Source organism: Lagenorhynchus albirostris, chromosome 10, assembly GCF_949774975.1.
Source record: "Lagenorhynchus albirostris chromosome 10, mLagAlb1.1, whole genome shotgun sequence".
NCBI classification, from domain to species: Eukaryota; Metazoa; Chordata; class Mammalia; order Artiodactyla; family Delphinidae; genus Lagenorhynchus; species Lagenorhynchus albirostris.
Window position 1 is genome coordinate 65,791,587 of NC_083104.1, and position 27,471 is coordinate 65,819,057.

Here is a 27,471-nt window from a genome sequence, read left to right on the forward strand (position 1 = left end):
TGCAAACTTTTGTTTTTTATTTTTATTTTTGGTTGCGCGGCTTGTGGGATCTTAGTTCCATGACCAGGGATCAAACCTGGGCCGACGGCAGTGAAAGAGGTCTTAACCACTGGACCGCCAGGGAATTCCCTATGCAAGCTTGATGAACAGATGAGTGACAGAATTTGGCCAATTCTGTAGCTTTGTGACTTTTCTAGATAGATTTGTTCAGTTATTTCTTGTAATTTTACTTTTTATAAAAGGCAAAAGAAAAATTTCTAAAAGCCTCCCTAACTTCAAAATATTTCTCACTGAAATGGCAACCATGGTGGTCCACAGAAGTTTCTGGGGGGCTTAAGGTGCATCTGCCAATAGCCTACACTTTGCTCTCAAGAACAGCGAGTTTCACCAAAGCAGGAGTGTATGTTTACTAATGACCTGTGCTGGGGACAATCTTAAATCTGTTTGAGTCACATGACTCAGCGCTTCACCTTTTGCTTTATCGTCAAGGAAACTCAGAATTCAACCTCTCCAATAAAGTAATGATTTTGGCTGACACTTACTAACTGCTTATCAGCCCTTTTCAAGTGGCTTTACCTTTAAATTCTTAAAGATGCCTCAAATATCATCTTTGAAAGTATACAGAAAAATTAATAAAACCAGCACTCCTCTAAACCAAGTTGAGTTACTCTACTCCTTCCTCTGCCTTGTGCTGGAGCACAGGAATGGTTGTGATGCCCAAGCTTTACCAGTGACTAGCACTGAGCAGGTCAAGAGAGGTAAGAAGGCCTTATCATTTACATCTGAAATGTGAACCAGAAGGGTGTCTTTCCTAAATGCTTTCATTATCTTGCATCTCTGTATTAGTTACCTGTTGCTGCATAACAAATTACCCCTCGACTCAGTGGCTTAAAACATTTCAGTTTCTGTGGGTTAGGAATCAGCAAGGCTTAGCTAGGTGTCTCTGCCTCAAGGCTTCTCACAGGGCTGCAATTAAGGTGTTGGATCTGCTTCCAAGCTCAGTGGTTGTCTGCAGGACTCAACTTCTCACAGGTTGTTGGGCCGAAGGCCTGAGTTCCTTGCTGGCTGAGGGCCTCTCGAAAGGGCTATTCACCTGGCAACTTGCTTCCCCAGAACAAGTCTTCCAAGACAGAGCAAGAGCAGGTGCACAGACGGAAGCACCCTTTGTAACCAAATCTAAGTGACATCCTGCTACTTTTGCCTTAATCTGATTGTTAGAACCACCACAAAGTCCAGCCCACGTTAAAGGTGAGGGAATTGCACAAGTGTGTGAATACCAGGAGGTGAGAATCATTGGAGTATTTTAAAAAGTTGTTTCTCATAGTTATTTGTAATTAATTTTCTGCTGAAATGGGCATTTACTAGAATGCTTTACTGGAACAAAGATTAGATTCTAGTAACCGTACATGCTGATGGATACATGTTTGTTTTGTAACAAATGAAGATGAAGGGCCCTAACCCTCAAACTCACCCCACTTTCGCTATCTAACTTCAAGTATTTATAGTAGGGTCCACTAATTTCCAACACTGACCATACTTTCCTCTATATTTAGTAAATCCAAAGCAACCAATGAAATGTCTTAAGGGCACAACTTCTATGAACATAGCTCAAACTGCAGGCAGCTGATACACTGATACCAATCCAGTTCTGCCAAATGGGAGGGCAAGGCTTGTTACTGTATTATAATGGGCAACAACTAGATATGAATTAAGGACAAAAGAGAAGATTATGATAAAAAATTGAACCTGGGAGGATATAAAATCAGACTGATCATCCATGTATTGAAAACCCTCATCCCTTTACAAGGAGTGGTACAGTCAGTAACAGAGTAAGTACTAATGTAAACTTACTTAGTTAAAACTTCTAAACACAAAATGATCTCAAATATTGGTTTTTTTTTTTAACTGAGATATTTCTGATATCATAAGGACTTGGTGTGGATAAATATTTGCACAAGGACTTAAAAGACAAATGCTTATCACTTGTTTTAAAATTCCACCTTTTAAAAACAAGACTAAAGTGACATAAAAACAAACTTCCTCCTCAGTAGGTCTCAAGATTCATATATATTATCTTTATATAAGTTTAGATATTATCTTTTCATATTGCTTTGTAGACTGAGAAAGAGCTGTAAATTATCAGTGCTTTGCTAACTCCAACGGCACCAAATTGGTGGGCAAAACACAAAGGACTGTTGAAACTTCTCTGGTGTCCTAAGACCTTATTTACAGAGTAAATATAAGTTCAGATTCTATTATCAATAAATCATCAATTTTTTGTGATACTCTAAGAGCAAATCACTTTCCTTATAAGGCCAAACTGGAAGACTCTACAGGCGTCAAAAATAAAAGAATGAGCAGTAATGAAGTCGATTTGTAACCTGGGCAGGCTCTGGAGCAGCTAAATGGTCTCCCTGTGGACACTCAGGGCTGTAACCCCACCTCAGTTTGACAGTTCTTTTGAGATAGCTACAAGCTCCCTTAGAACTTAAGTTTTCCAAAACCCTCAGAGTTCAAGGTCCATACATTTAACACAAAGCTTAGAGGAACTGCCTAAGTTCATCAGTCTGATGAACATACTGGTTTGATGAATTCCAATTTAATTTTTTTTGGTTGTTTTTTTAAACAGGTTACATTCTAGTCAACACTACAGTATGAACACACTACATATGTCTTAAGCATGGCTCAATTAAAACAAACAGAAAAAAACCAGTTTATGTAGTTCAGGGCTGGAGGACTTTTTATGAATAACATTAAAAATACCATAAATAGGAACTTCCCTGGTGGCACAGTGGTTGAGAGTTTGCCTGCCAATGCAGGGGACATGGGTTCGATCCCTGGTCCGGGAAGATCCCACATGCCACGGAGCAACTGAGCCTGTGCTCTAGAGCCTGCAAGCCACAACTACTGAGCCCGTGCACCACAACTACTGAAGCCCATGCACCCTAGAGCCCACACACAACTACTTAAGCCCACACGCTCTAGGGCCCACGTGCCACAACTACTGAGCCCGCGCACCTAGAGCTCGTGCTCCGCAACGAGAAGCCTGCACACAGCAACTAGAGAAATGCCTGTGTGCAGCAACAAAGACCCAGCACAGCCCAGAAATACCACAAATAAAAATGAAAGGCAAATTAAAAACTGGAAAATGTGATGGAAAAATGACAAAGATGTTACCAAATCATCAAATAGGGAAGCATGCCAAAAGAAAGATGGGTAATTGTAGGCTAATAACCCAAAACTACAAATGGCCAATAAAACCCATGAAACAAGCTTTTGACTTCACTAGTCATCTAATATGCAAATTAAAACAAGAGATTCCCCTTTTGGGGCAATCAAACTGGCTATTAGGAATAAAATGAGTGAGATTACAATAGGCCCATTCAAACACTGTTGGTCATAGCAAAACAGTCCAACTGTTTTCCACGTAAGTTAGGCAACATTTATTAAAAGCCTTAAAAACGTGCTTACTCTCTGCCCCAGCCATTCCATTTCTAAGAACTTATACTGAGGGGTGAATGAGACAAGTATATGAAAACTTGTGTATAACAGTGGTCATCAGTCCAGTGCCTTTGAGTTCACAAAACTTTTGACATTTTGCACTTTGTGATCTGTGGGGGAAAACCCCCCACAAATACTGCAAAAATGGTATCAAATGTAGGGAATAACAATTTTCTTAGAATTTACCAAAATGTACTTTGTTAAATCCCACCCCACGCCCAATTTAAAGATAGAAGCAAAGCTACAAACCCCCCAAAATGGCATGTGTTTAAGTTACACAGTTTCATGGCATATTTAAATTCAAAAAGCAACTCAACCAATCCTTTCCTCCATTCTGAAGCTAGGTCAGATCAACCTGGGCAACAAATAAACAGAAATCTCCTGGAAACATGTAGGTTATTAAATAATTTGTTTATTGTACTGCATTTACAAAGAAAACAGACAATGCAACCAGTAGAAAGAATAAAAATGTGTTTGGGGTTTTATTTTTTACTGACAGCAAATAGAAATCCTTTAGTGAGATCCTGGCAATTTGACATTATGATTGAGTTCAGGAAAGGTAGATGGGGTGCTTGGAAGATCAAATTCTACAGCTGCCTCTTTCTACGGCTTTTAATTCATCTGGCTCCTTAAGTGATAGAGGAAAAGCCCTTGTTTGGTGGGAAAACATTTCCAAAAAGTTACAGGTTCTCTCTTATTAAAATTTCTCTTCATGTCAGTTGTTAAAACAGGGCCTTCTATTTGTGTGTGTTTGGTTAGTTCACCTTAATGTCATCACCAGAATCCCTGTAATTCCACAATTGTGATTTTACAGCATAGAAAAGAATTCAGTTCTAGTCTGGTATTGCTTTAGATGTATATATCGCTGAAAACCCAAAGTGGATTAGAATTGCTGAAGGATTTTCCCTGCCGTTGTTTGATACAATCTATTTTCTTTATTCTTGATAGGTGCATAGAACAGCCTCACTTCAAATTCTTTCTACAGGAACATGTCTGATTTCAGAACTATCCATCAAGGATCGATGAACGGCTGGCCAGTTATTCAGGGTAATATGTTTACGAGTTAAATGGATTGCATAATTGCACCACTTTTTCCTTTGCCTTTGTTGGTAGATAAATGACAGAATCTAGATTCCAATCTCCTGTAAAGGAAGTCGGCTACCTAACAGTCTCATCGGTGCTTTGCTAGTAGAGCCTCAAGTTGCACCTCCTCAGCTTTCTGTAAATCAGTCCTGTAGCCGCTTCTGGAGAATGCTGTAATCCCCAAGGCCCACTTGGTCCGTGCAGAACAAGCAGCTGTGACCCCAATCCTGTCCCTCTTTGCTTTTCAATATGACCCGAGGAATATATGTAATGTCTAGGGCAAGTCTAGGAGAGGCCCATCCTAAAATAATATTCACAACGCCTTTTCTCATTAAAAAAAAAAAAAAAAAGCCTCAAGTACATTTCAATCATCTCAAAATTTAAAACTTACATTATACAAAGAAATAGCAGCAGAGAATGGCTAACCTTAAACCAAACAAAAAGAGAAAAAAACCCCTACAACCCTCAAAATAAACAATAAAAAAAAAGTGCCATCCCACCCCCCTCCCCTTGGTTCTTGTATCCTGGGATTTCATTTAAGACCTGACTGAAGCCTCTGAGAAAATGAGAAAGGCAAAGCCGTAGGGGGAAACTGCTTTAAGGCTGAATTCTGGACAAGGTAAAGAAAAAGCTGTAAATAAAAGTTGGGGACTGTTTGTAAAAGAACCGAGAACTCTAGGACAGTTGCTTCTCAGATGGGAAATCTCTGAAATCCAGTTTTCCTTTCTAGAGTCATCCTGAATTCTTTAGTTATGGGGCAATAAACTCAAGTGCAATGAGTAAAGTGCCAGCCAGGGATTAAAAAACAAAACAAACAGCCAATCAAAGTAACTCTGCTGGTAGGGTACAGAAGAGACATAGGAAAGGACAGTTTGCAGAATATATGTGGTTCTGAAGAAACTACTAGTCAGTGGTTCCATTTTTGTTTCCATCAAAAATCAGACTGAAGATTCGAGGATCTTAGAGTTATTAAAGGATGAAAGGAATTTGACAGTGCTTTGAACAGTGATAAAATGGTACCCAAATACGGTGTTTATACAGCTCATTTAAAAAGATAGCAGTTTAAAAGTCGCAGAAAAAAATGTGAACATAGAAAACAACAGAAACAATCCAGGAAGATGATGCAGCCTGGATACAGCAAGTTTAATATCTCTGCTGTACACAGAAGTAATAACCTTTCCCCTTCTCATCCTTATGCTGGCAATAGGATATGCACTAGAAAATTTGACTCTTAGAGTCAGTGAATAAAAGGATGAGCTCATACATCTTCATAGCTCTTTTTAAAAGGATGCTTATAATTTAAAGGATGTCCTAATGGAAAGACAAGGGTACAGGGGTGAGAGGCTGTTTCACATTTTAGTCCATTAGTCTTTGGCTGAGCCCAATCAAGGCCAAATTCACCTAGGATGCCCAATGGCTGTGGGGGGATCTCCACAGGGTCAAATAAGCAAACCCAAATGAACATGTTGGATTCAACAAAAACCAAAAAACACCCTAGAAACCCTTGAAGGAAGAGCTTCACCCTGAAAAGGGAAGAGGGAAATGGTTGGAGGGGAGGGGCAGAGGGCCAGCGTGTGATCTCTGCTGCAGTGCTGGGCTGGGGCTTAGGAGTTGAGCCAAGGGTGCCGGAGACAATCAGCGGCAGTGGCCCTCTTCTCGGGGATCAACTCCAACATGGGCAGTAAGAAATCTGTGAAACCAGCTGCCTCTTCCTGAGACCATTCATACTTCTCCACCAGAACCTCAAAAAGCCCCCAGGGTTTCAGCTTCGTGATGTGTTTCAGGTCACCTAAGGTAAAGAGAGTACAAAAGAAACTGACCAACACTGACAAGTGACAAGATCCTTTTGTGGAAATGCAGGAACTAATCCAGATAGTCTATGAAGAATCAAATTTTGCCATCAGAATCTAATCCTTCTCCATTCACAAAGCACATCTCTTCTCTAATGCATTCCTTGGAAAGAAGAGTCTCCATTTTTCACGAGGGCCTAAAAATTTTAAATAATTTTTTTCTCCACCATTCCAGGATTTTTTGTCCCAATCAAACTGGGCAGGCCTATCAGGAACTAGGTATTCACTAAAATGAATATTAAATGCCTATATACTCAGCATGGTCTCATACAGTGTTCAGAGGCAATTTATCACCACATACCAAGAATAATTTGCTTGTACTCTTTTTTTGGCTCAATAGTTTAGCAAATGTTGCTTCGAAATAAGGCAGTAATTAAAAAACAAAGAGCTAAAACTATGTCAAATGTATAAAAGTAACAAAACTAAAAGAACAAATAAACTTTCAGATACAGCTGCATCACACTCTGTACTATTCTGGAACATTACTTTTTGCCTCCTTGAAACAATGTTTTTTTAAAAAGACAGTCAATGATTAGTGACTTGTTAAGGTAAATGCTGCTTTAAATTTCTTTTCTTACATGACACGTATTTGAAGTCTCTTCTGTGGGCAGTGAGTGCCTAATTACCTACTTGGTATATGCCATTAATTTGACTTTGCACACAAGGAAGAAACTATGAAGCACTTCATTTTCCTGCCTCAAAGAAAAACATTAAGAAATGTTTCTGAGGATGCCTGCTGTCAAGTGTTGAGAAAGATGGTTTTTCTCAGCACTAGTGTAGAGGTTGTGAGGAAAAAGGGAACCATGGAAAAAAGTCCAGACAGTTTTCTAGTCCCTTCTAGGTCAGGGTTTCATACTTAAGCTTTTAAATATATTTAGAATGCATAAGAAATTCGTATTTAAATACGCCAACATATATTATCTAGGCAAAAATTTGAGGTGAGAGTTTTATCTTGTGTTTTCTTCACTAATAAGTGATAACATAACTTACGCAATTCAAAGTATAAAGTTAATTCATATGACTGATGTGTTGAAGTGACTGTGTTAGGTATCACGGACTACAAGGTGAGATGTAGTCCTGCCCTTAAAAAGCTGAAACTACTTGCCCTTTGATAGAACTGCCTCAGCAAAATCTGCCCATTTTTCAGAAGTCCTGTAGTAGGAGTAATCAACCATGTGCCAGCTACTATACACATAGTAACGAATTTAATACGAAGTAATCTCCATTTATAAAGCAGCAAACTGAGGTTGTGTCAAAGGCCACATAAGCAGTGGAGCAGCTGGGCAGTCTAGCTCCAGGGTCTGCTAAGTCACAGCTCAGCATTCAAGGTAGGACCATCCTTCTGTATGTGTTGGGAACACGTACCCAAGCTGTACTTACCTCTTCATTGTTAAACACTTTTGTCCCCTTAATGTCTGGGAACAAACACATTTATTTTACCTTTTTTGGTGAAAAATTCCTTGGAATATTTTCCTGCCACAATGAGCTTGCGAGGCACCTTCCCCAGAAGTTCTATGATCAATGCAATGTGATCTGTATGTTTCAAACATTTCAAGAGGGGGAAAAAAGATATACATAACAGGGGTAACAAATGCAGTTCTAGATATTGGCAGAAAGAGTAGCATGCACACCTCTTTATAAAGCATTTCAGCTTGCTTTCTGTCCTAAATGGGAAGAAGAGGACTCTATCCATCTAATGGAGAATCCAGAAAACCATTAAAAATCAGGTACCCACTCCAGTGGGACTTGAGTGGTAAGTAAAAACAATCTTGGTGTGAATGCTCTGCTTCCTGAAGTTGCATCCCTGGGGCCTAGATGAAAACTCATGTTAACAATACTACCTCTGCGATTGAAGAAGTCCTGTGAATATTTCCCACTGAGGGCAAACCGTCTTGGAATTCTGCCTATCAGCTCTATAATGTGCGCAATGTGGTCTAAAATAGAAGGGTAAGAAGAACAGGATCAAGGACAAGCTGTAAAAGAGGTTTTTCTATGAATAGCTTTTTCAAGAACTACCTGTTTAAAAGTAAGTACAAATAAAACCGAGGATACTCAAGGGAAGCCTGGGAAGGCCAAGAATTATTTCCGGTGGTTTGTCACTTGATAGTAGTTGGCAAGTCCCATTCTGGAGTTTGGAGGCTTATCTATAATATTTTATTTCTATTTTGTCTATATCTAGGTCCAGGTGGGTTTTTCAGCTAAGCTACAAGAGTGTAGCAATATGCTTTAGACATTCTAGGACAGACATTTATTTATAATAGTGCTCTGGGCTTCACAGAGTAATAATATCACTTTAAGAATGTTCATGACAAAGCACTCACATATGATCGAGTTTTCACAATTACCCTGTAAAACAGGCCAAAATTTAATACCCCATTTTAAAGGTGAAAAGTGGAACCTCTGGGAGAACGGCATACTTAAAGCCACAAGGCCAATAAGAGCTAGAACTCAAAATGAAAACCCCTATCGTATCATGTCTAGTCCAGATGTTTTTTCGTTTTGTCTGTTTTTTAATTTAAAAAATCACATTATTAAAGAAAAAATGAGCACAAACATTTAAAGTATAGCTACTTGACTATCTTTGGCCACTAAAATGTTTACATCATGTAGTGTCTTGTAACTGTCACGGCAGGCATATGGACTGTGAGCACTGCCAGGGAGGTGGGCAGTCTGCCACCAGCAGACGAGCTTGGGACCAGCCAGCATCCACACCTATAGACAGGTCTATTACCTTTTTCTGCAGGTGACAAAAAGTAAAAATATGAAGAGGCTTTAAAAAGTGATGGCTCCTAGCCACAAAACAGCTTTAAAAATGACTTTAATCCTGTAGTTACAGAATCCAGGTCAAAAGCAATCACTTAAAACTTCCAATAATGTATCTTAGGGTAAAATCATATGCTAGAGACATACACTTATCTGGGAATTTGTGAAGGTTTCAGGTCACATCTATTTCTCATGTAAAGGACTCAGTGGTGTCATTTTAGAAGAACTTTATGAATTCACTATAACTTTTGGGCAGTTTTTACTGAATTTATGGTTTGGTAACAAGTATTTGGCTGCCAAAAAATTTCTGCCAATTTTAGGCAGGATCTGCAAGTAAATATCTTTGTATAAATTAATTATAAATGAGACTATAATTTGTCTTCCTGTAAACTTCCAAGTAAAGTATTGGTTCTTTTAATATTTTTCCTACCAAGGAATTATTTTTCCCTTAAAATTGTTATATTACTTTAAATTCCAGCAACCTATCTCTGGCTTATCAATTAATCATAGGATTAATATATCTGACAGGCAAAATTATCAACTATTATTCCAAGATTTAGGGTTGTGGAATGTCCCTAATAACAGAGGACACGCTACTTAGGCCCCAGTCTTACCAGGACTTGTAACACTATGCATATACTAGCCAGGGGATAGGGTTTGCTTTTTCCTGCTCCTATGGGCCAAACAGTAGTAATCTGAGGTTTTATCTAAGGGCTGGAATAGGAGGGAATAAATTAGGATATAAATGTCTAGGGTAACTGGTTCTCCCTTTTCCCTTACTTGAGTCTTTTCATATACATTTCAATTTTCAGGTTTGGTAGCATAAGATCCTGTACAATGTAATTCTAGCCACTATATGAGTCTGTACCACACACTATTTATAGGGAATCCAGGGAAATAAAGAGAAAAAAGTTAATTACCCTTGCAAACAGATTTGATAGGGCATTTCTAAAACGATGTTAAGTCTACAGCCCCAAACTTATAACCCAGAAAAAAGCAAGCAGATAACAGGGAAAAATCAAGTGTGTACACAGGTAGTAATTACAGTAAAAGGGGCTTATATACAGAAAACATGTCCAAACTGTACCCACTAAAACAGGCATATGGCTATGGTGATTAGTTAGCAGAGCATTTTTCAAACGGTACTTATTAGGAATATCAGCAGGCCTTACTAACATTGCCTTTTGACATCCCAGGGGACCAGTTTGAGAAATAGCACTGTTGGTTCCATAAAGCAGAACCTGATTTCCCCAAGAATCAAGGAAAGCACAGAAAGTAAAAGATATATTTTCTGCATCGGGAGGGTACACTGGTAGTGCTCTCTCAAAGTAATCCCCATTAATCCTGAAAACAAAAGCGCCAAAACTGTATAATAAAGAAGGTAAAACATTCCTTTAATAAAGTTTTCTTATTCACATTATTATTTCATCTAGTTACTTGAATGCCACTATGATTTTTAAAAAATCATCACACATTTAGTTGTCTGCTTTCACAGCCTCTCAGAACATCTGACGCCTTGGGCTTTTCCCACTGGTATTGCAAAATATAAACCAATAATATTTTGTTTTAAAATGGAATCCAAATGTTAGTATCATTTAAAAAGAAAAATACAGCTTTAATTTTCAGAAAGGAGCAAAAAGAATGCTGAATGTTGTACAATTTATATAGACAAATAGGATATATTCTCTGCATTCAAGTAGTGTGTATCTGATAAAATCGACTTCCAAATAAAGTTGCAAGCATAACTGGGCAACAAGTTGATGAACAGGCAGATCCAAACTGGGTAAAGAATGAATCACTGATTTACACAGGAAGGAAAATGACTAGATGTTTTATAAGAAACCTGGCAAATATTGGTTTGGCCAAAAGGTTCCTTCGGGTTATGACGTAAGATGGCTCTAGTAGCACTTACGTGTCTTTAACTTCATTCAAAACAATTTTGTTAGATTGTATGTGACAGCTTGTCTTATCAGTGTGTGTTTTAAAAAAAGACATCAAAATTGGTGAATTTTTGTGAAAAAAGCAACATTTTCGGCATATTATGCTTTATTATTTCAAGAAAGGTTAAAAACACAACTGAAACGCAAAAAAAGATTTGTGCAGTGTATGCAGAAGGTACTGTGACTGACAAATGTGTCAAAAGTGGTTTGCAAAGTTTCATGTTGGAGATTTCTCGCTGGATAATGCTCCACGGTCGGGTAGACCAGTTGAAGTTGATAACGATCAATCGAAACACTGAGAACAATCAATGTTATACCACGCAGGAGACAGGTGACATACTCAAAATATCCAAACCAAGCGCTGAAAATCATTTGCACCAGCTAGGTTATGTTAATCGCTTTGATGTTTGGGTTCCACGTAAGTTAAGCGAAAAAAACCTTCTTGACCGTATTTCTGCATGCGATTTTTCTACTTAAATGTAATGAAAATGTTCCATTTTTAAAACGAATTGTGACGGGCGATGAAAAGTGGATACTGTACAATAATGTGGAACAGAAGAGATCGTGGGGCAAGTGAAATGAACCACCACCAATCACACCAAAGGCTGGTCTTCATCCAAAGACGGTAATGTTGTGTACATGGTGGGATTGGAAGGGTGTCCTCTATTATGAGCTCCTTCCAGAAAACGAAACGATTAATTTCAACAAGTACTGCTCCCAATTAGACCAACTGAAAGCAGCACTTGATGAAAAATGTCCAGAATTAGTCAACAGAAAATGTATAATCTTCCATCAAGATAACGCAAGACCACATGTTTCTCTGATGACCAGGCAAAAAATGTTACAGCTTGGCTGGAAGTTCTGATTCAACTGCCGTATTCACCAGACATTGCACCTTCAGATTTCCATTTATTTCAATCTTTACAAAATTCTCCTAATGGAAAAAATTTCAATCCCCTGGAAGACACCTGGAACAGTTCTTTACTCAAAAAGATAAAAGTTTTGGGAAAATGGAATTATGAAGTTGCCTGAAAAATGGCAGAAGGTAGTGGAACAAAAGGGTGAGTACGTTGTTCAATAAAGTTCTTGGTGAAAATGAGTCTTTTATTTTTACTTAAAAACTCAAGGCACTTTTTGGCCAACCCAATACAAGTTTTAGTTTAACCAACTGTGGCCTTTTCTCTAATTCTTATATAGAATTCTTTAATATCTATTATAAAATATCTAGGATACCTAATACTTAACATAAAATATCTTATATTTCTATCTTTTCTGGGACTTATATATACTTAGCACACTAAGAAGACTAAGGCTCTTCAGTACTAGCAAATTACATTAGCCACCGTGCACAGACATCCTTGGTTGAGGGGACTTACCTTCATCTCGAGTGTACTCTTCCCCTGAATGAGGTTCAAATAAATAGTCGCCTGTGGCCAGTTCAAAGGCCTAAGAAAAAGAGGAAAGCTTATGAAAGCATAAAAAAGAAAGACGTTTGGGAAATTTACTGCTATTTGGCTCAATTTTAAGTAATTTTTTCTTCTTGGAAAACCTGCAAATGATTATTTAAAAAATTCTCTAAGATTATTCCTAAAAAGCTTTCCTTTCACACCTGTACCTTAATAAAATGGAGCAGGAAAACTGCAAAAACTCAGTTAATATCAATATGTGGATTATTCCAAGCCCTGTACACCCCAATCCTTCAATCAGTAATTCAGCTCTCTTAAGTTTCTCTTTTTGCTCAGAGAGGGGCATATCTAAGGTGATTCTAAGTTATTAAATTATTAATGAGATAAACATGAATAACTTATAACTTCACATGGCTAGAAATTAACATTCTGTATCTAAAATCAAACCCAAAAAAATTCAGACATTTTTCTACCTATGACTCTTCAGTGTTTGATAAAAAGTACATTTTTAAAGTTTTGCTTTGGAAAAGCACTGTCCCAGATAGAGAGTCCCCAATTCCTAGGTTTACAGAAAAAGATTAAGTATAAATGGAGTCAGGAGCTACTCATATTGACCAGCAGGTTAGCATCCACCAACCAGGAAAAGGCACAAGTCCCCTATAACAAGAAAATGTCTTGTAAACAGTGTTTGAGAGGGACTGAAAAAGTGATTTCCTGAGGAATAAGTGTCAACCAGTACAGAAGGACAGCGTGTGATTGATGGGGTTGTATTAATTTTTCACTGACTAAAATTAAACCAAGTAATTTAACAGCAGTTTTAAAAAGGACCTTATTGATATAAAAAGTATAGTTATAAGTCAACTGCTAGCCATGGGTCAGTTTTGGTTGACTCAATGGTACTAACCAGCCCAGACAATCTCAAGAACTGTGGAGTGGATTTAGTTGGGGCACATTCTCAATTCAGACCCATGTCTATCTAGGTCTTGGTGGTTTGCCAGTGTTACGATAGAATAGTCTTTCTCAAAAAATGTATAACTTGGGCTGTACCACTACCCAGAGCAAGGCCACAAAAGCAGAAGTTTCAGGATTGTCTCTAAAATGTCAGAGATGCTGTGGCTTCTTGCTAGGCATAGCTTGTTTTACATGCTAGCAGTTTGTTATGAAACTGAACTACACTGATAGAACAGATACCTGTTTCACCCTCTAATTATCCTGAGGTTTACGGTCTCAAAGCAGAACAGAAACAATTTGTGATTCTTATTCATCAAAGTCTGTCAGTCTCTTCTGAAACCAGTACTTTAATTTTTCCATCTCATAGTAGGGGATTCAGTGAAGATATTAAAGCTAAAAAAAAAAAGTAGATAGTTTTCTAAAAGTTTAAAATATTCTAAAATTTTCCACCTAGATACTTACAACTCGTTACCTAAAGTTCTCTAAAAGAACTTTATTTTTGGAACATAAGGTAGTTGCTAGTAGTTACAATTTTATAAATAACAGTAAAAAAACCAAACCAAACCGAAAGATCACAACATCAGAAATGAAAACTAGTAGAAACTCTAGATTACAAAACACCTAGTTAAACATCTTTCCTTTACAGATGAGAAAACTGACCAGAACAGAAAGGCCAAGTCCATCCTAGAATCCACGGCTCCTGGTGCCCACTCCTGTGCTTGTCTCACACTGACCACAGGGCCTATTTTACGTCAGTCAGGGTCATGCTAACAGACAGAGGCAAAATCAGGGAAGGTATGATAAATCCAGTGTGCTGGTACATCCAGATAATGGAATATTATTCAGTGACAAAAAGGAATGAGCTATCAAGTCATAAAAAGACATGGAGGAACCATAAATGATATTACAAAGTGAAAAAAAGCTAAACTGAATTATACTGTATGATTCTAACTATGACATTCTGGAAAAGGCAAAACTATAGAGACAATAAAAACATCAGTGGTGGCCAGGGGTTGGCAGGGGGTGCAGATGGATGAAGAGACAGAGCACAGAGGATTCTTAGGGCAGTGAAACTATGCTGTATGATACTATGGTAGTAGACACATGTCATTACAAACTTGTCAAAATCCACAGAACGTTTGGAGAATTTTAAAACATCTATTCTTTATTAATTCTTAATGCTCTTCACAGAGCATTCCCTTCTTATAACTTTCCTTCTAACTTTGTAGTCTCAATCACTGAAGTGGCAGGCAATCTCTCAACTTGCCTTTTTACCTCAGAAAGGGTCCCAATCTTTCCATCAATTAATTGTACTAGATGAAGGATGCTCCATCTCTCCAGGCACTTCTGATATTCCAAGATTTATTTTTATTCTCTGAGTATGGTGAAATTTAAAGCACGTTTTCTACATCTATTAGCAAAATGAGAGAAATTTGGGGGAACAAATGGGCCTCAAGTTTTCATGATATTGTCTCAAGTCAGGTAAGTGCTTTCCCTCCTTTGGTCAAAAAAATTCCTGCACATGAGCTGGTCCAAAGAGGGGCCAAGGTTAATCCACCCCCCTTTCATCTTTTTTGCCTTTTTGCCTTCTTAAGCCTGACACTGTACATACTATGTTACATAGCAAGCAGGACCTACTGCCCTCAATTAACCCACTACTAAGAACCACATCATAATAAATCAGATGCCACCTACAAACTAGCTGTATTTTGTATGGCGGCATCTCTATCAGTTATTTCCTCTACCAACTCAATCCAAATCAGATTCCTCAACACAAAGCTTTAAAGTATGGCAAGAAAGAAGATTTTCTTCCAATGTTCTTTCATCTTGTGCACACAATACCAAATCATCTTCAATTTAGACAGCCCTCCCCCTTAAAAGACCACAGACATGCCATAACAAAATAATTTAGAAGGTCATGCCATATTAACAACATGGTTTAAACTTTATTATCTTTGGAAGACAAAGGTTTTCAGGAATGTGGGCGTCAAAGAAATCTATGACACAAAACAGGTTGGGGCTTCTAGTCTGTCCTTTCTCTTTTAAGTTTTCCCCAAAGTTGATTATAAATACTAAATGTTAATTGAAATGACAGTTTAATATGTTTCTGATTTAGTTCACTCATTTGATGGTCCACAAACATTTATTAAGTATTATTGTATACTAAAGAATTTGTTTGATCTTGTTCCTGTTTCCCGGGAGGAAGCCTCTCAACTCTTGGGCTTTCCAAGTGATAAACGCGCCTTTTGTTATTCATGGTGGGCCCCTTCGGACCACACTTAAGTTTATACTGATGAGGTGACTCATAGTGGGCCCCTAGACACAGTTTCAAGAGGGGGGTTGGATATGCCACCAAGTTGGACAAGACCAACTGTGCAATTAGAGGGTTGAGGTTTTGGGCTGAGTGTTGTCAAAACTGACCTCCCAACCTCTCAGGAAGGGAAGGGGGCTGGAGACTGAGTTCAACCACATGACCATTCAATAAATCATGCCCAAGTAACGAAATCTCAGTAAAAACTTTGGGCACCTAAAGCTTGGGTGAACTTCCCTGGTTGGTGATACACACTGACGTACCAGGAAACTGATGTGTCCTAAGAACACAGAAGCTTAACCTTTGGTCCACTCTCAGACCTCACTGTATGCATGTCTTCATTTGGCTGGTCCTGATTTGTAACCTTTATATCAAAACTGAAATGTTTTAGAACTTCCCTGAGTTGTGTGAGTCATTCTAGCAAACTACTGAATCTGAAAGGACAATGGAAACTCCCAATTTGTAGCCAGATGGTCAGGAGGTGCAGGTGGCCTGTGGACCCCAGAGCTTGCAGCTGGTGTCTGAAGTGAGGGTAGTCTTGTGGAAAACTATGCCTTTAATCTGTGAAGTCTGTGATAACTCCAGGAAGTTAGCATTAGCAGTGCATTGCACCCCCTCAAAATGTCCCAGGCCCTGCACCAGATACTTAGCTATACATTATAGACATGGTTCCTGCCAGTACTTAAAATGAGTGGAAGAGAAAAAAGTAAATCCACAATTACAAATTGAAGAGTACACTCCACTTCAGGAAACAATATAATATGTTCCAACATGAGGCTATCTGTGGAAAGTCATTTAATATCAACTAAGTCTGACTACTTGAGTAGTTGCCTGACAAGGTCAAAGCAGCAACTTATGAATCCATGGATGACTGAGCTTCATATCCTGTGAGGTGCAAAGACGGCTGAGTGACTGCTAAACTGTACAGAATGAAGCAGTTTCCAGGGTTTTCCCTAATCTGAAAATAGATCAGAGCTGAGGGCAAGGGTAAGAGTAACTTCTCCTCATCAAAAGCAGCACCGTGTCTGAGCAGTTGTTTTTAGCTGCCCCGCAACCCCAATCTGTAGTAGGAAACATTTGGTTCCTTCACCTAACAGGAATTTGGCAGGAACCGAACGGAATGTCAGATGTTTGTAACTAAGCTTTTAAATTCAGACCTCTCCAGACACAGGATTCAGAGTGCCAGTGATGAGTCAGAAAAAAAATCCTTTTCTGTTTGTTAATCCACTGGTCTACTGAAATTAGCAAATTACCACGTAACAAGTTAAAGTCAATGGGAAAAACATTACCATGCACGCTGTGCTCCAAATATCAGCAGGGGTATTATAGCCAGATCCTATCAGAACTTCCAAGGAGCGATACTGCCTTGTCTGAATATCTTCAGTGAAATGTTTGTGCTGAGTAAATGAAGAAAGAAACAGTATTTAAAAATTCCTTTATTCTAAAAAGTAACAAGTCATGACTGCTTAATGATGGAGATTAAAATACGTTCACCGAAGCTTTCCCCAAACCAAAATTCCCATGTGGCTAATTTCTTAAGTATCATTTAGACGTTATTAGCTCCAAACAGCACTTTTCTTTATATGCTGTCTACTCCAAATTATTTCTCTAAACATGAGTCTGAACTTAATATAGATACACAGGTTAGGGAATAACAATCGCTTTTTAAGAAATGGAAAACTATTACCCCAAACAAAAATTAAGTTGTTCATTTGTCTAAAATTAATAACTTGTATTTCAACAAATAAATGATACAAATTTAGGTTCAGTTCAAACTCTTCTTGCTGTGTGCTCATTATAGGAGAATAAAAGATGTAAGTTTCAAGTTTTAAGAACCTTATAAACACCACCTATATAAAGACTTCTTGCTCTCATTCTCTTTTGCCTCCCTTACTCCTCCAAAAATATCAAATACGAATCTTGGGGAAACAGAGACCATGTTAAGCACCATGGGGATGCAATCAGCAAAACGTTTCTTTAACACATGTATGGGAAAGAAAGGGAAAACCTCTATATAAAAGCAACTTAAGAGACACAGTACCCAGTCTGGCATTCATGGATTTTATTTGGATCTTGTTCTAAACCAACAAAATTAGAGGAATGTTTATGAGATAACTGGCAAAACTGACTGAATATTTGATATTAGTTAACTGTCAACCTTTTTAGGTGTTAACAATGGTGTCATGGTTACCTAAAAGAATCATTTTTTAGAAAGCCATATTTACAAATGAAAATAAGATGCCTGGGATATACTTCAAAATGATCTCGAGTGGGTGTCAGGGTGGGGATATAGGTGAAAAACAGGCAATGAGTTGATAATTGCTGGGTGACACTAGTATAACAGCAGGGGAGATCATTCCACTCTTTACTTTTGTATAGGTTTGAAATTTTCCGTAATAAAAAATAATACAGAAAAAAGAAGCTTCAAATGAGTCATACACAGGAAACAAGATTCAGAAAATATTAAAACATGTAGTGTGAAAGATGATTTTCTAATCCTATTAAAATTTTAAAAAACAAACAAACAAAAAAACAAGGAACAGCATTTGTGAACAGGAGAAATTAGGCAGAGAAACCTTCAGGTAGAAAAACCAGCATTGACCAGAGCTCCACAGGGTACTGGACTAAGTTTGCAAAAGAACAAAAAGTACTTCAGGTGGAGGGAACATCATAAATAAAGGCACAGAAAGACATTTGCTAAAGCCAAACATAGCTAACTGCTAGGTTGAAGAGTTTCAATTTCATTTGGCAGACAAGAGAACACCACTGCACGTTAGTAAACAGGACAGTGTACTGTAAGAAGACTGATAGGACCTCTGAGAACACCATTCCAGTAATCTTCTGGTTTGTGGCCAGATCTAGGCTTAGTAATGAACATCTGAACAATGGCTGTGGAAATAGGGAAGGAAGAGTTAAAACCAAGGACATTCACAGAAAGAATGAGCACAATTTAAAAATTCAATTCAAGTGGGAGACAAGGAGGAAGAGTCAAAAAGAACTCTGTGGTAGAGGCTGTCGACAAAAACACGGATGGAGAGACTTAGAGAGGGAAGTGGTTTTACAGGAAAACAATGGGTTCAGATACTGAGTTTGAAATGGAAATGTACTGCAGGTGATACAGTTAGAAAAATGAACATGCTGTTCAAGGGAGTTGTCTTTACTCATCATGCCTCACTACTGCCTTACAAATACACTGTAAATGAGGTCAAGAATCAGCAAAAGTAAAGAAGGTGGATTGGAAACATACACATCCACTCACTCCTGAAACTCCACTTTTGTAGCGAATCCAGCGTTAATTTTTTTTTTTTTTTTTGCGGTACGCGGACCTCTCACTGTTGTGGCCTCTCCCGTTGCAGAGCACAGGCTCCGGACGCGCAGGCTCAGCGGCCATGGCTCACGGGCCCAGCCGCTCCACGGCATGTGGGATCTTCCCGGACCAGGGCACGAACCCGTGTCCCTTGCATCGGCAGGCGAACTCTCAACCACTGCGCCACCAGGGAAGCCCCAGCGTTATTTTATTTTATTTTTTTTTGCAGTACGCAGGCCTCTCACCGCTGTGGCCTCTCCCACCGCGGAGCACAGGCTCCGGACACACAGGCCCAGCGGCCACGGCCCACGGTCCCAGCCGCTCCGCGGCACGCGGGATCCTCCCAGACCGGGGCACGAACCCGTGTCCCCTGCATCGGCAGACGGACTCCCAACCACTGCGCCACCAGGGAAGCCCCCCAGCGTTAATTTTTAAAGCATAAACTGACAAAGAGAAGACAAAGGAGTCAGAGCAATACTATTTAGAAGCTGGAAAGCAGAGAGATAACTGGCAAGTGTCTTAATGGATCCAGGAAAGCTGAATAATAAGCCACTGGTGAAAGCGGAGAAGCAGTGTGAGGTATTCCACAGTAGTCCTCCCAAGGCTCAGGATTCGGTGGTATCAGGTATCTCTGGAAGTAGCGGGGAGGGTACTCCAGAAATCTGCTTTAGAATATCTTTTAAAGAAAGAGAGCTCCAGAACACAGGGCATGATGCAGTATAACAGCCTTTCCCTGGCCTGACAGACACTTAGAGGGTTTCTCTGGAGTGGGTAAGACAGTTTCTGGAGGATGCTCGGCATGGTTGAGGGGAGAGTACTATCCTGAAAACAGGGAAATTAAGTGACTACATGTAAATTGCATGTTGAACCCCAGTTTTCTTGCTTAACTCAGTTTCCAAAACACTAGCAGCCAGGCATTCACTCCCCAGGTAAGAGATCTGAGGAAGACTGTAAGTTTTCTGCAGGAAGTATGACCAATCCAAGACCCTGACATCTGAGGATGAAATGAAATAGCTCAGACAAACCATTTTATAGTGAATGACAGTCAACAAGAACCACCCAGGCACAAAGCTTCCAAACAGCTTTCTGGCACTCCACTCATATGGTCAGTTTTTTGTTTAATGATCCTGAACAAAGAAGGCAAGAGACACTATGTAAAGAAGTAGAGGACTTCCCTGATGGCGCAGTGGTTAAGTATCCACTTGCCGATGCAGGCGACATGGGTTCAATCCCTGGTCTGGGAATATCCCACATGCCGTGGAGCAACTAAGCCTGTGCGCCACAACTACTGAGCCTGTGCTCTAGAGCCCGTGAGCCACAACTACTGAGCCTACGTGCCTCAACTACTGAAGCCCACACGCCTAGAGCCTGTGCTCTGCAACAAGAGAAGCCACCGCACCACAACAAAGAGTAGCCCCTGTTCACCGCAACTAGACAAAGCCTGCATGCAGCAACGAAGACCCAATTCAGACAAAAAAAAAAAAAAAGACACTTGTGAATTACAGGTTGATAAAATGAATATTTAAAAAAAAAGAAGAAGAAAGTGTCAAAAATGAAAAAATAATCAATATCCTCTCAGAGATAATCAGGGAACCAAAGAACTCTTGGAAAGTAAGGATATAATAGGAGAAATAAGAAAAAATAAGGCTTAAAAGAACAAGCTGAGAAATCTCCCAGAAAATAAGCAAGAAGAAAAATCTAGAAAATAGGAGAGAAAGAAAATGAGAGAACCTGCATAAATCTAACATTTGAATAATGAGATTTCAGAGCTAGAGAATTAAAAAAGAGAAAAAAAATCAAGAAAGAATCAAAACCAAAGAACCAGAGTTTCAATACTGAAAGTGCACACTGGGTCCCTTAGCTAATCGATGAAAACAGACCTCATGAGGCACATCGCTGTGAAATGATCCTGCAGACTTTCACAGGGGAAAAGGCTTCATACAAAGGTCCAAGAATCAGAATGACTTTGGTCTTTTAGCAGCAATAAGACAGGAAACTAGAAAACAATGGAGCAATGACAAACATTCTGAGGGAAAATGATTTTCAACCTAGAATTTTACATGCAGCCAACTGAGTGTAAAAACAGAATAAAGACATTATTAGACATACAAGCATGCCCACTCCCTCAATCACACACACCCTTTCTGAGGAAGCTACTAGAAGTTGTATATACTTCAAACAAACATACAAAATAGGGAGGGTAGCAGATGCAAGAGGGAGGAGATATGGGGATATATGTATAGGTATAGCTGATTCACTTTGATATAAAGCAGAAACTAATACACCATTGTAAAGCAATTATATTCCAATAAAGATATTAAAACAAGCAAACAAACAACAAACAAACAAAAACCATGATGGAGTAAACCAAGAAAGAAGATCAGAGAGACAGGAAACGGGATATAAAAATAATCTCCAGGACATTTATGAAAGGAAATCCCAAGTGTCAGTGATGCAGCAAGCTACAGGGCAACCCAAGAGATGAACACAAATTAGCAGAGCACAGGTTCCAGGATAGAGCTCTTTAGGAAGAAGAAGTTGAAACAATACCCAAGGTATCCATGTGTATTAAAGTGTAATCATAGCACTGGATCAAAGTGTGGGGTGGAATTAAGTGATAAGTAATACAAAGACAACTAAGCAAATGAAACACAGTGTTAGGCAGAAAGGGAAAAGGAATCATACCACAATATATGCTTAGTTCAGCTGAAGACAGCGTTAGAGTCCTAATAATGTAAACATGGAGTCATTTAGCCAAGTCATATTAAATTGACAAGATAGGGGATAGTTGTAGTGGTAGATAAGTCCTACTTTCGAAAAGGCAGAAATACCTAAAACTGAAAAAAAAGAATTGGAAGCAATATACCCAATTTATTTATTAGCAATGCGAAGGTAAATACCCTCATGTGGGGAGTGACAAATTGGCAAAGGGAGGGGGGACAGACTTTTGAATCAAAATCTATGTAAGTGTCCCTAAACTATATATGCATGTGCATAACTGATGAGCAAAAGTATAATATTTGAAAAAATCAAACTCTTTGAAAATCATGTAAAATTCCATTACCAAATACCACATGCTGCTGTGCTTAAGAGACCAACAAGATGTGAGATTAGACCAAGATCCAGCAGGACAAGGCAGCCATGTCCAGTTCACCACTGTCCTAGTGCCCAGGTCAGAATATGTACCAATATATTTGCTGAATGAATAAATGGATGAGAAGAATGTAAAGTCATTTTAGCACAGAGACCCATTAAAAAATGTATATAGTTGAAGAGAGAGAGAGAGTTGAAGAGAGAGAGATTAATTCTGTTGTAGTAAAAATGACAGGAAAGACTGCACCCAAATAAAGCAGAGTACGCCAAATGCATACGCAGGCATGAAGGAAGGTGTTCCAAACACAAAGGCAAAGGAGGTTGAAACGTGATGTGAGCAGAAAACTGACAAACGTTTGAAGTTTATACCATGTGATATTTGTTACAGAGGCAATATTTTCCTCTGTAATTGTTTTACTTGAATATTTAATGAGCACCTCCTATATATCAGGCACTGATCTAAGTACCATAGATACAGCAGTGAATGAAAAAAATCTCTGCTGTGATGGGACATACATTATAGCGAGAGGGATATTAAACAAACAAATATCTAGTATCAGATTGGGTTAAGTGTTGTGGAGAAAAAAGAATTGAGGGAGGAGAGGAAGAAAAAGAAAATGGGTGTAAAGAGTGGTGATTTGCTAATTACTGTATGTTAGGTGTTCAGGGGAAGATCTCCCTGGGTAAGATGACATCTCAATAGGAACTTGAAGAAAATGAAGGAGTGAATTATACACATTATCTTGGGAAGAGAATTCCAGGCAGAAGAAATAATAAGTGTTTTTTGCTTGGTGGTGTGTGGGCCATGGTAGGGACTTTGGCACTCATTCTGAAGGAAGCCACCACAAGGTTTTAAGAATATCTGACGTGACTTGCATTTAAAAGGATCACTCTGAGAGCTATGTTGAGAACAGTCAGTAAGAGGGAAGGACAACAGAAGAGAGAAGTGAGGAGGCTAATGTTAACTCACCCAGGTGAAAATATATGGTGGCCTGGACTGTCTGGTGGCGTGGTGAAATAATTCTAATTCCTTGAAAAGCTTTTCTACATTTCTATCAGTCAGTGCTAAGCACTGACTTCAGTTTTTCCACAAAGTTATCACAATATTCTAGAATCGATATTGAAAGTGAGATCCTTCTAGGTTATGAACCACTAGATATAGGATGTCATGTGGAATAGGGAATTTGAAGTACAAAAGTAAGCCTAAGACCTATTAAAGTGGATTTTGCCTCAAACTGTCTCCAATATCCCTGTTTACAAAGCATACAGCTCTTTGAATAGTATCATTTATGTGCAAATCATTCTATTGTAGATTTTTTAAAGATATTCATTAAAAATAACACAAAAGGGCTTCCCTGGTGGTGCAGTGGTTGAGAGTCTGCCTGCCGATGCAGGGGACACGGGTTCGTGCCCCGGTCTGGGAGGATCCCACATGCTGCGGAGCGGCTGGGCCCGTGAGCCATGGCCGCTGAGCCTGCACGTCCGGAGCCTGTGCTTCACAACGGGAGAGGCCACAACAGTGAGAGGCCCGCGTACCGCAAAACAAACAAACAAACAAAAAAACCACAAAAAGCATTCTTAACTAGGTAAACAACAGTATTAATATGACACTATATGTCAAAAACCTCCTTTAAAAAAAGTACCCAACTTCTGACTTAGTAATTTCATGTCTAGGACATCCTAAGGTCAACTTCAAAAGACTCATGAGCAAAGATGTTCATCACAAAGAACTGTCAAGAGTATGTAAAGGTTATAGTATACTGGCAAATATCACATAACCAACTGAATTTGATGTAAATTTCTGGTTGACAAAGTGTTCGAAATATATTAAATGAATTAAAAGGTTACAATTAATAAGTTAGATGCTGATTTTAAAAATAGGGGAAAGTATGAACGTGGGTATTGACAGTATGAAAGTCAATGAGGATATAGATAAAACAAAACCGGCCAGGAGTTGACATTACTGAATCTGGGTGACAGGTACCTGGAATAGGGGCAGGATCATACCATTCTCTCTACTCGTGTAAATGGTTAAAAGAAAAAGTAAAAAAAAGTTCACTAAAATGTTAACTGGCAATTTGGGTATAGAACTGCAGATGTTTTCTTCTTTTAGCACAACTAAGTCCAAGTTCTCATCTATCCCCAGTCACTTCAAAAGACTGAGACAAGTTTCACTTACCACCCAACAGGCATTTCCAAGATCAGCAATCTTCACTTGGAGCTTTTCTGCATTTTTTGGCTCAAGGGGATTAACAAGAAAATTTCCAGCAGTGGATTTTCCTATAGACAACAGGTATCATCAATAAGACTGTTCAATGAACACAGAAATAACCAAAGGTTAATGAAACTCTACGAAGTAATTCACCCAGGTCCCCAACTGGCAACCTACAATAAATTTTCTAAAATAAACCAAGTAAAGCAACACCCTGACTTCCCAGAATTAAAACCTCTGCCTTCACAGCAACAAGTAAAATGCTGTATACTCACTGTTTAACCAATAAAAATCAAACTGAGCTACACATTTACACATTGAAGGTAACTTGGACACCTGCTGTAAAGCTATATTTATAACAACAATGGTACTTTTAGTTTAGAAATTCATGAAAAATTTTTTTCTATGTGGTGAATTTAAAAAAATTGTATAGCTGATTTACAACATATTAGTTTCAGGTATAAAACACAGCAACTCAGAATTTTTATAGATTATAATCCATTTAAAGTCACCAAAAAGTAATGCTATATTTCCCTGTGCTGTACAATATATCCCTGTAGCCTATCTATTTTATTATATATGGTAGCTTGTTCCTCTCAATCCCCTATTCCCACCCCTCCTTTCCCTTCCTCCCTCTCCACACTGGTAACCACCTATCATTCTCTATATCTGTGAGTCTGTTTCTGTTTTGCTGAATTCATCTGTTTTATTTTTTAGGTTCCACAGATAAGTGATAACATACATTATTTGTCTTTGTCTGTCTGACTTATTAGAAATTCATGAACATGTTATGCAGGGAAGGAGTCCTAGGGAAGTACCTTTGTTGTCTAGTGGTCCATTATGTTCTTGCTCTTGCTCATCTTCACAGGGTATCTCTGCTCGAATGCTTTCTTGAAGTTGGCTAATGTCCTGTGCACTGAATGACTGGTCTACATTTGATGAAGACTGGCACATCATGGTATCTGACACCTCAGAGGTTACAGGTGTACAGGAGTCTGTTTCTTGAGATGTGCTGCTGTCTCCATTTTGGGAACTTAGAAAACTAGGTTCCTGCTTCAAATTTTGGACATCACAGCCATTAGCATTATGTAGATCCTCTTTAAGCCTCAATGTTTCTTTATTATTGTTCTCAGTATAATTAACGACTTCAATTACTCCATTGCAATTTATTTCTGCTGCACCACCCTCTACACCATGTTCCGTAAGTGTTTGATCCTGGTGAATGGTACTTGACTCTTCTAAGGAACAAAGACAAAAAGGATGTACGTGTATGCATATGCGTGAAAGAACAAAAAAAAAATCTCTCCACAAGATTAAAACGTTTTCTAGAACTTATACAGGGTGACATAAAAACATGACTGCACATCTAAAATCTATTTATGAAAGGACAAAGATCTTCTTATTCTTACCCAATTGCTAAATGAGGTCTACGTTGCATATCCTGAGAAAAGTTAGAAATTACATTTGAATATTACCTACCTAACATTTATGACAAATTCTGTATTCTTACTGTATAACGACATCCCCAGAGATGTTGTATATGCATGAAACCACTATATTATAAAACAATGATAAATTAATGTTAAAGTTTGCTATAAAGTAATTTTTGTGATGCTCTATTTATACCAAGTTTTTCTTGGGTCATTTTATTAGGTGGGTTCTCTTTCAAGGGTCTTTCAACAGGACTCTCTGATTCTTCTTGCTTGTTTGGTCTTTTTTGTCCAGGGCCCGACTCTTTCTCCATTTCCTCAATTTCCTGCATTCGCTTCTCTAGTAATTCTGCCTGGCGCTTCTGCTTCTTCTTCAATTTCTTCTTCTTATTCTTTGACATTTTGTCAGCCTGGGCGGAGATTACAAACAGATAAAGCCTTCAGGTGGCTAATCCATTATCCCCAGTTGGAGATAACTGTTAATTTTAATTACTTCCTAGTTAAATTCCACTCTTGTCCTAACATAGCACTTAAGCTTTTCATCAATTTAAAAAATGCAGATACTCTCAAGAAACCAAATTAAAACAAAATTAACAACAAATCTTGGTCCTCTGAACAGTCTGTGGGGCTGATCCACTCTCATGCTCAAATTTATGGAAACCTCACCAGTACAAACTTGCTGAAGATGCACAGGAATTTATTGGAGAAAATTATAGAAGTGCAGGAATATATTTTTTTTCTGGTTTCCAAACTCTAAATAAACTGTGATCCATAACAGAAGAATCCCTGCCCATTGCCCATAGATCAGAATTAAATATAGAAACACCTTATACTTACTGGTTTAGGCTGGGGTGCAGTACTGACTGAAAAGAAAAGAAAATCAAGTAAGAATCCTTGCATTCAGCAGGCAATATAAACTAAGACACCCTACCAGAATGAAAAGTCTTTCTTGTACAGTTTATATTGTAGAGAGAACTACTGTTTTTAAGCAATTTTGGTAGAAGCAACATTATTTTTTTTAAAAGAACAAACAATGCATACAAAAGTCAACAAACTTAAAATAAATTTTAATAAATTCTTCTCCAGATAGCATCAATATATGCAAAGAACCAAGTCCTCCTTTCTGATTTACATCATTAATGCTGCTAAAAACTCATTCCCATGTACTGCTTAAAACAGAAAAGGATAGGCAACAACCCTCTCATCCCCACCCAGGACTAATTCTTCCCTGTGACACTTGTCAGTTTTAAAAGGAGAGTGGCATCAAAAGCTACAGTAATTTATTACATAGCATGTTATGGATATTAGTTTAGCTTAGGTGGGAGGTAGAATCTTCAGTCTTCCTTAAAAAAAAAAAATTTTTTTTTTAAATTGTGGTAAGAAACTTGTAATATACAATTTCCCTCTTAACCATCCTTAAGCATACAGTTCAGTAGTGTTAATTTCACACAGTGTAACATTTCTAGAATTTTTTCATTGTGCAAAAATGAAACTATGCCCATTGAACAACTGCCCCTTGCCCCCTTTGTAGGTCTTCTTTTTCAAAGGAAGTCTCTGGATAATTGATATTTCAACTTGAGGATCAAGAGAGTTCCTCAAATATAATTAAACTACTAAAATTAAA

General features: G+C 38.5%; 1 protein-coding gene across 6 annotated transcripts in view; it reads right to left on the reverse strand.

Moving 5' to 3' along the window:
- Positions 1-3,893: 3,893 nt before the first annotated feature.
- SRPK1 (SRSF protein kinase 1) overlaps positions 3,894-27,471 on the reverse strand; it is an 81,201-nt gene continuing 57,623 nt past the window's right edge. The window contains exons 9-17 of one of the 6 annotated variants that reach the window (XM_060162691.1): positions 26,685-26,710; positions 26,044-26,257; positions 25,236-25,655; positions 24,385-24,485; positions 18,620-18,694; positions 17,095-17,202; positions 12,514-12,583; positions 7,875-7,967; positions 3,894-6,373 (exon numbers count right to left, since the gene is read on the reverse strand). In XM_060162691.1, the coding sequence (XP_060018674.1) occupies positions 6,189-6,373; positions 7,875-7,967; positions 12,514-12,583; positions 17,095-17,202; positions 18,620-18,694; positions 24,385-24,485; positions 25,236-25,655; positions 26,044-26,257; positions 26,685-26,710 (1,292 nt within the window). In that variant the 3' untranslated portion in view covers positions 3,894-6,188. The other 5 variants (XM_060162690.1, XM_060162692.1, XM_060162694.1 and 2 more) reach the window with 5 other exon arrangements.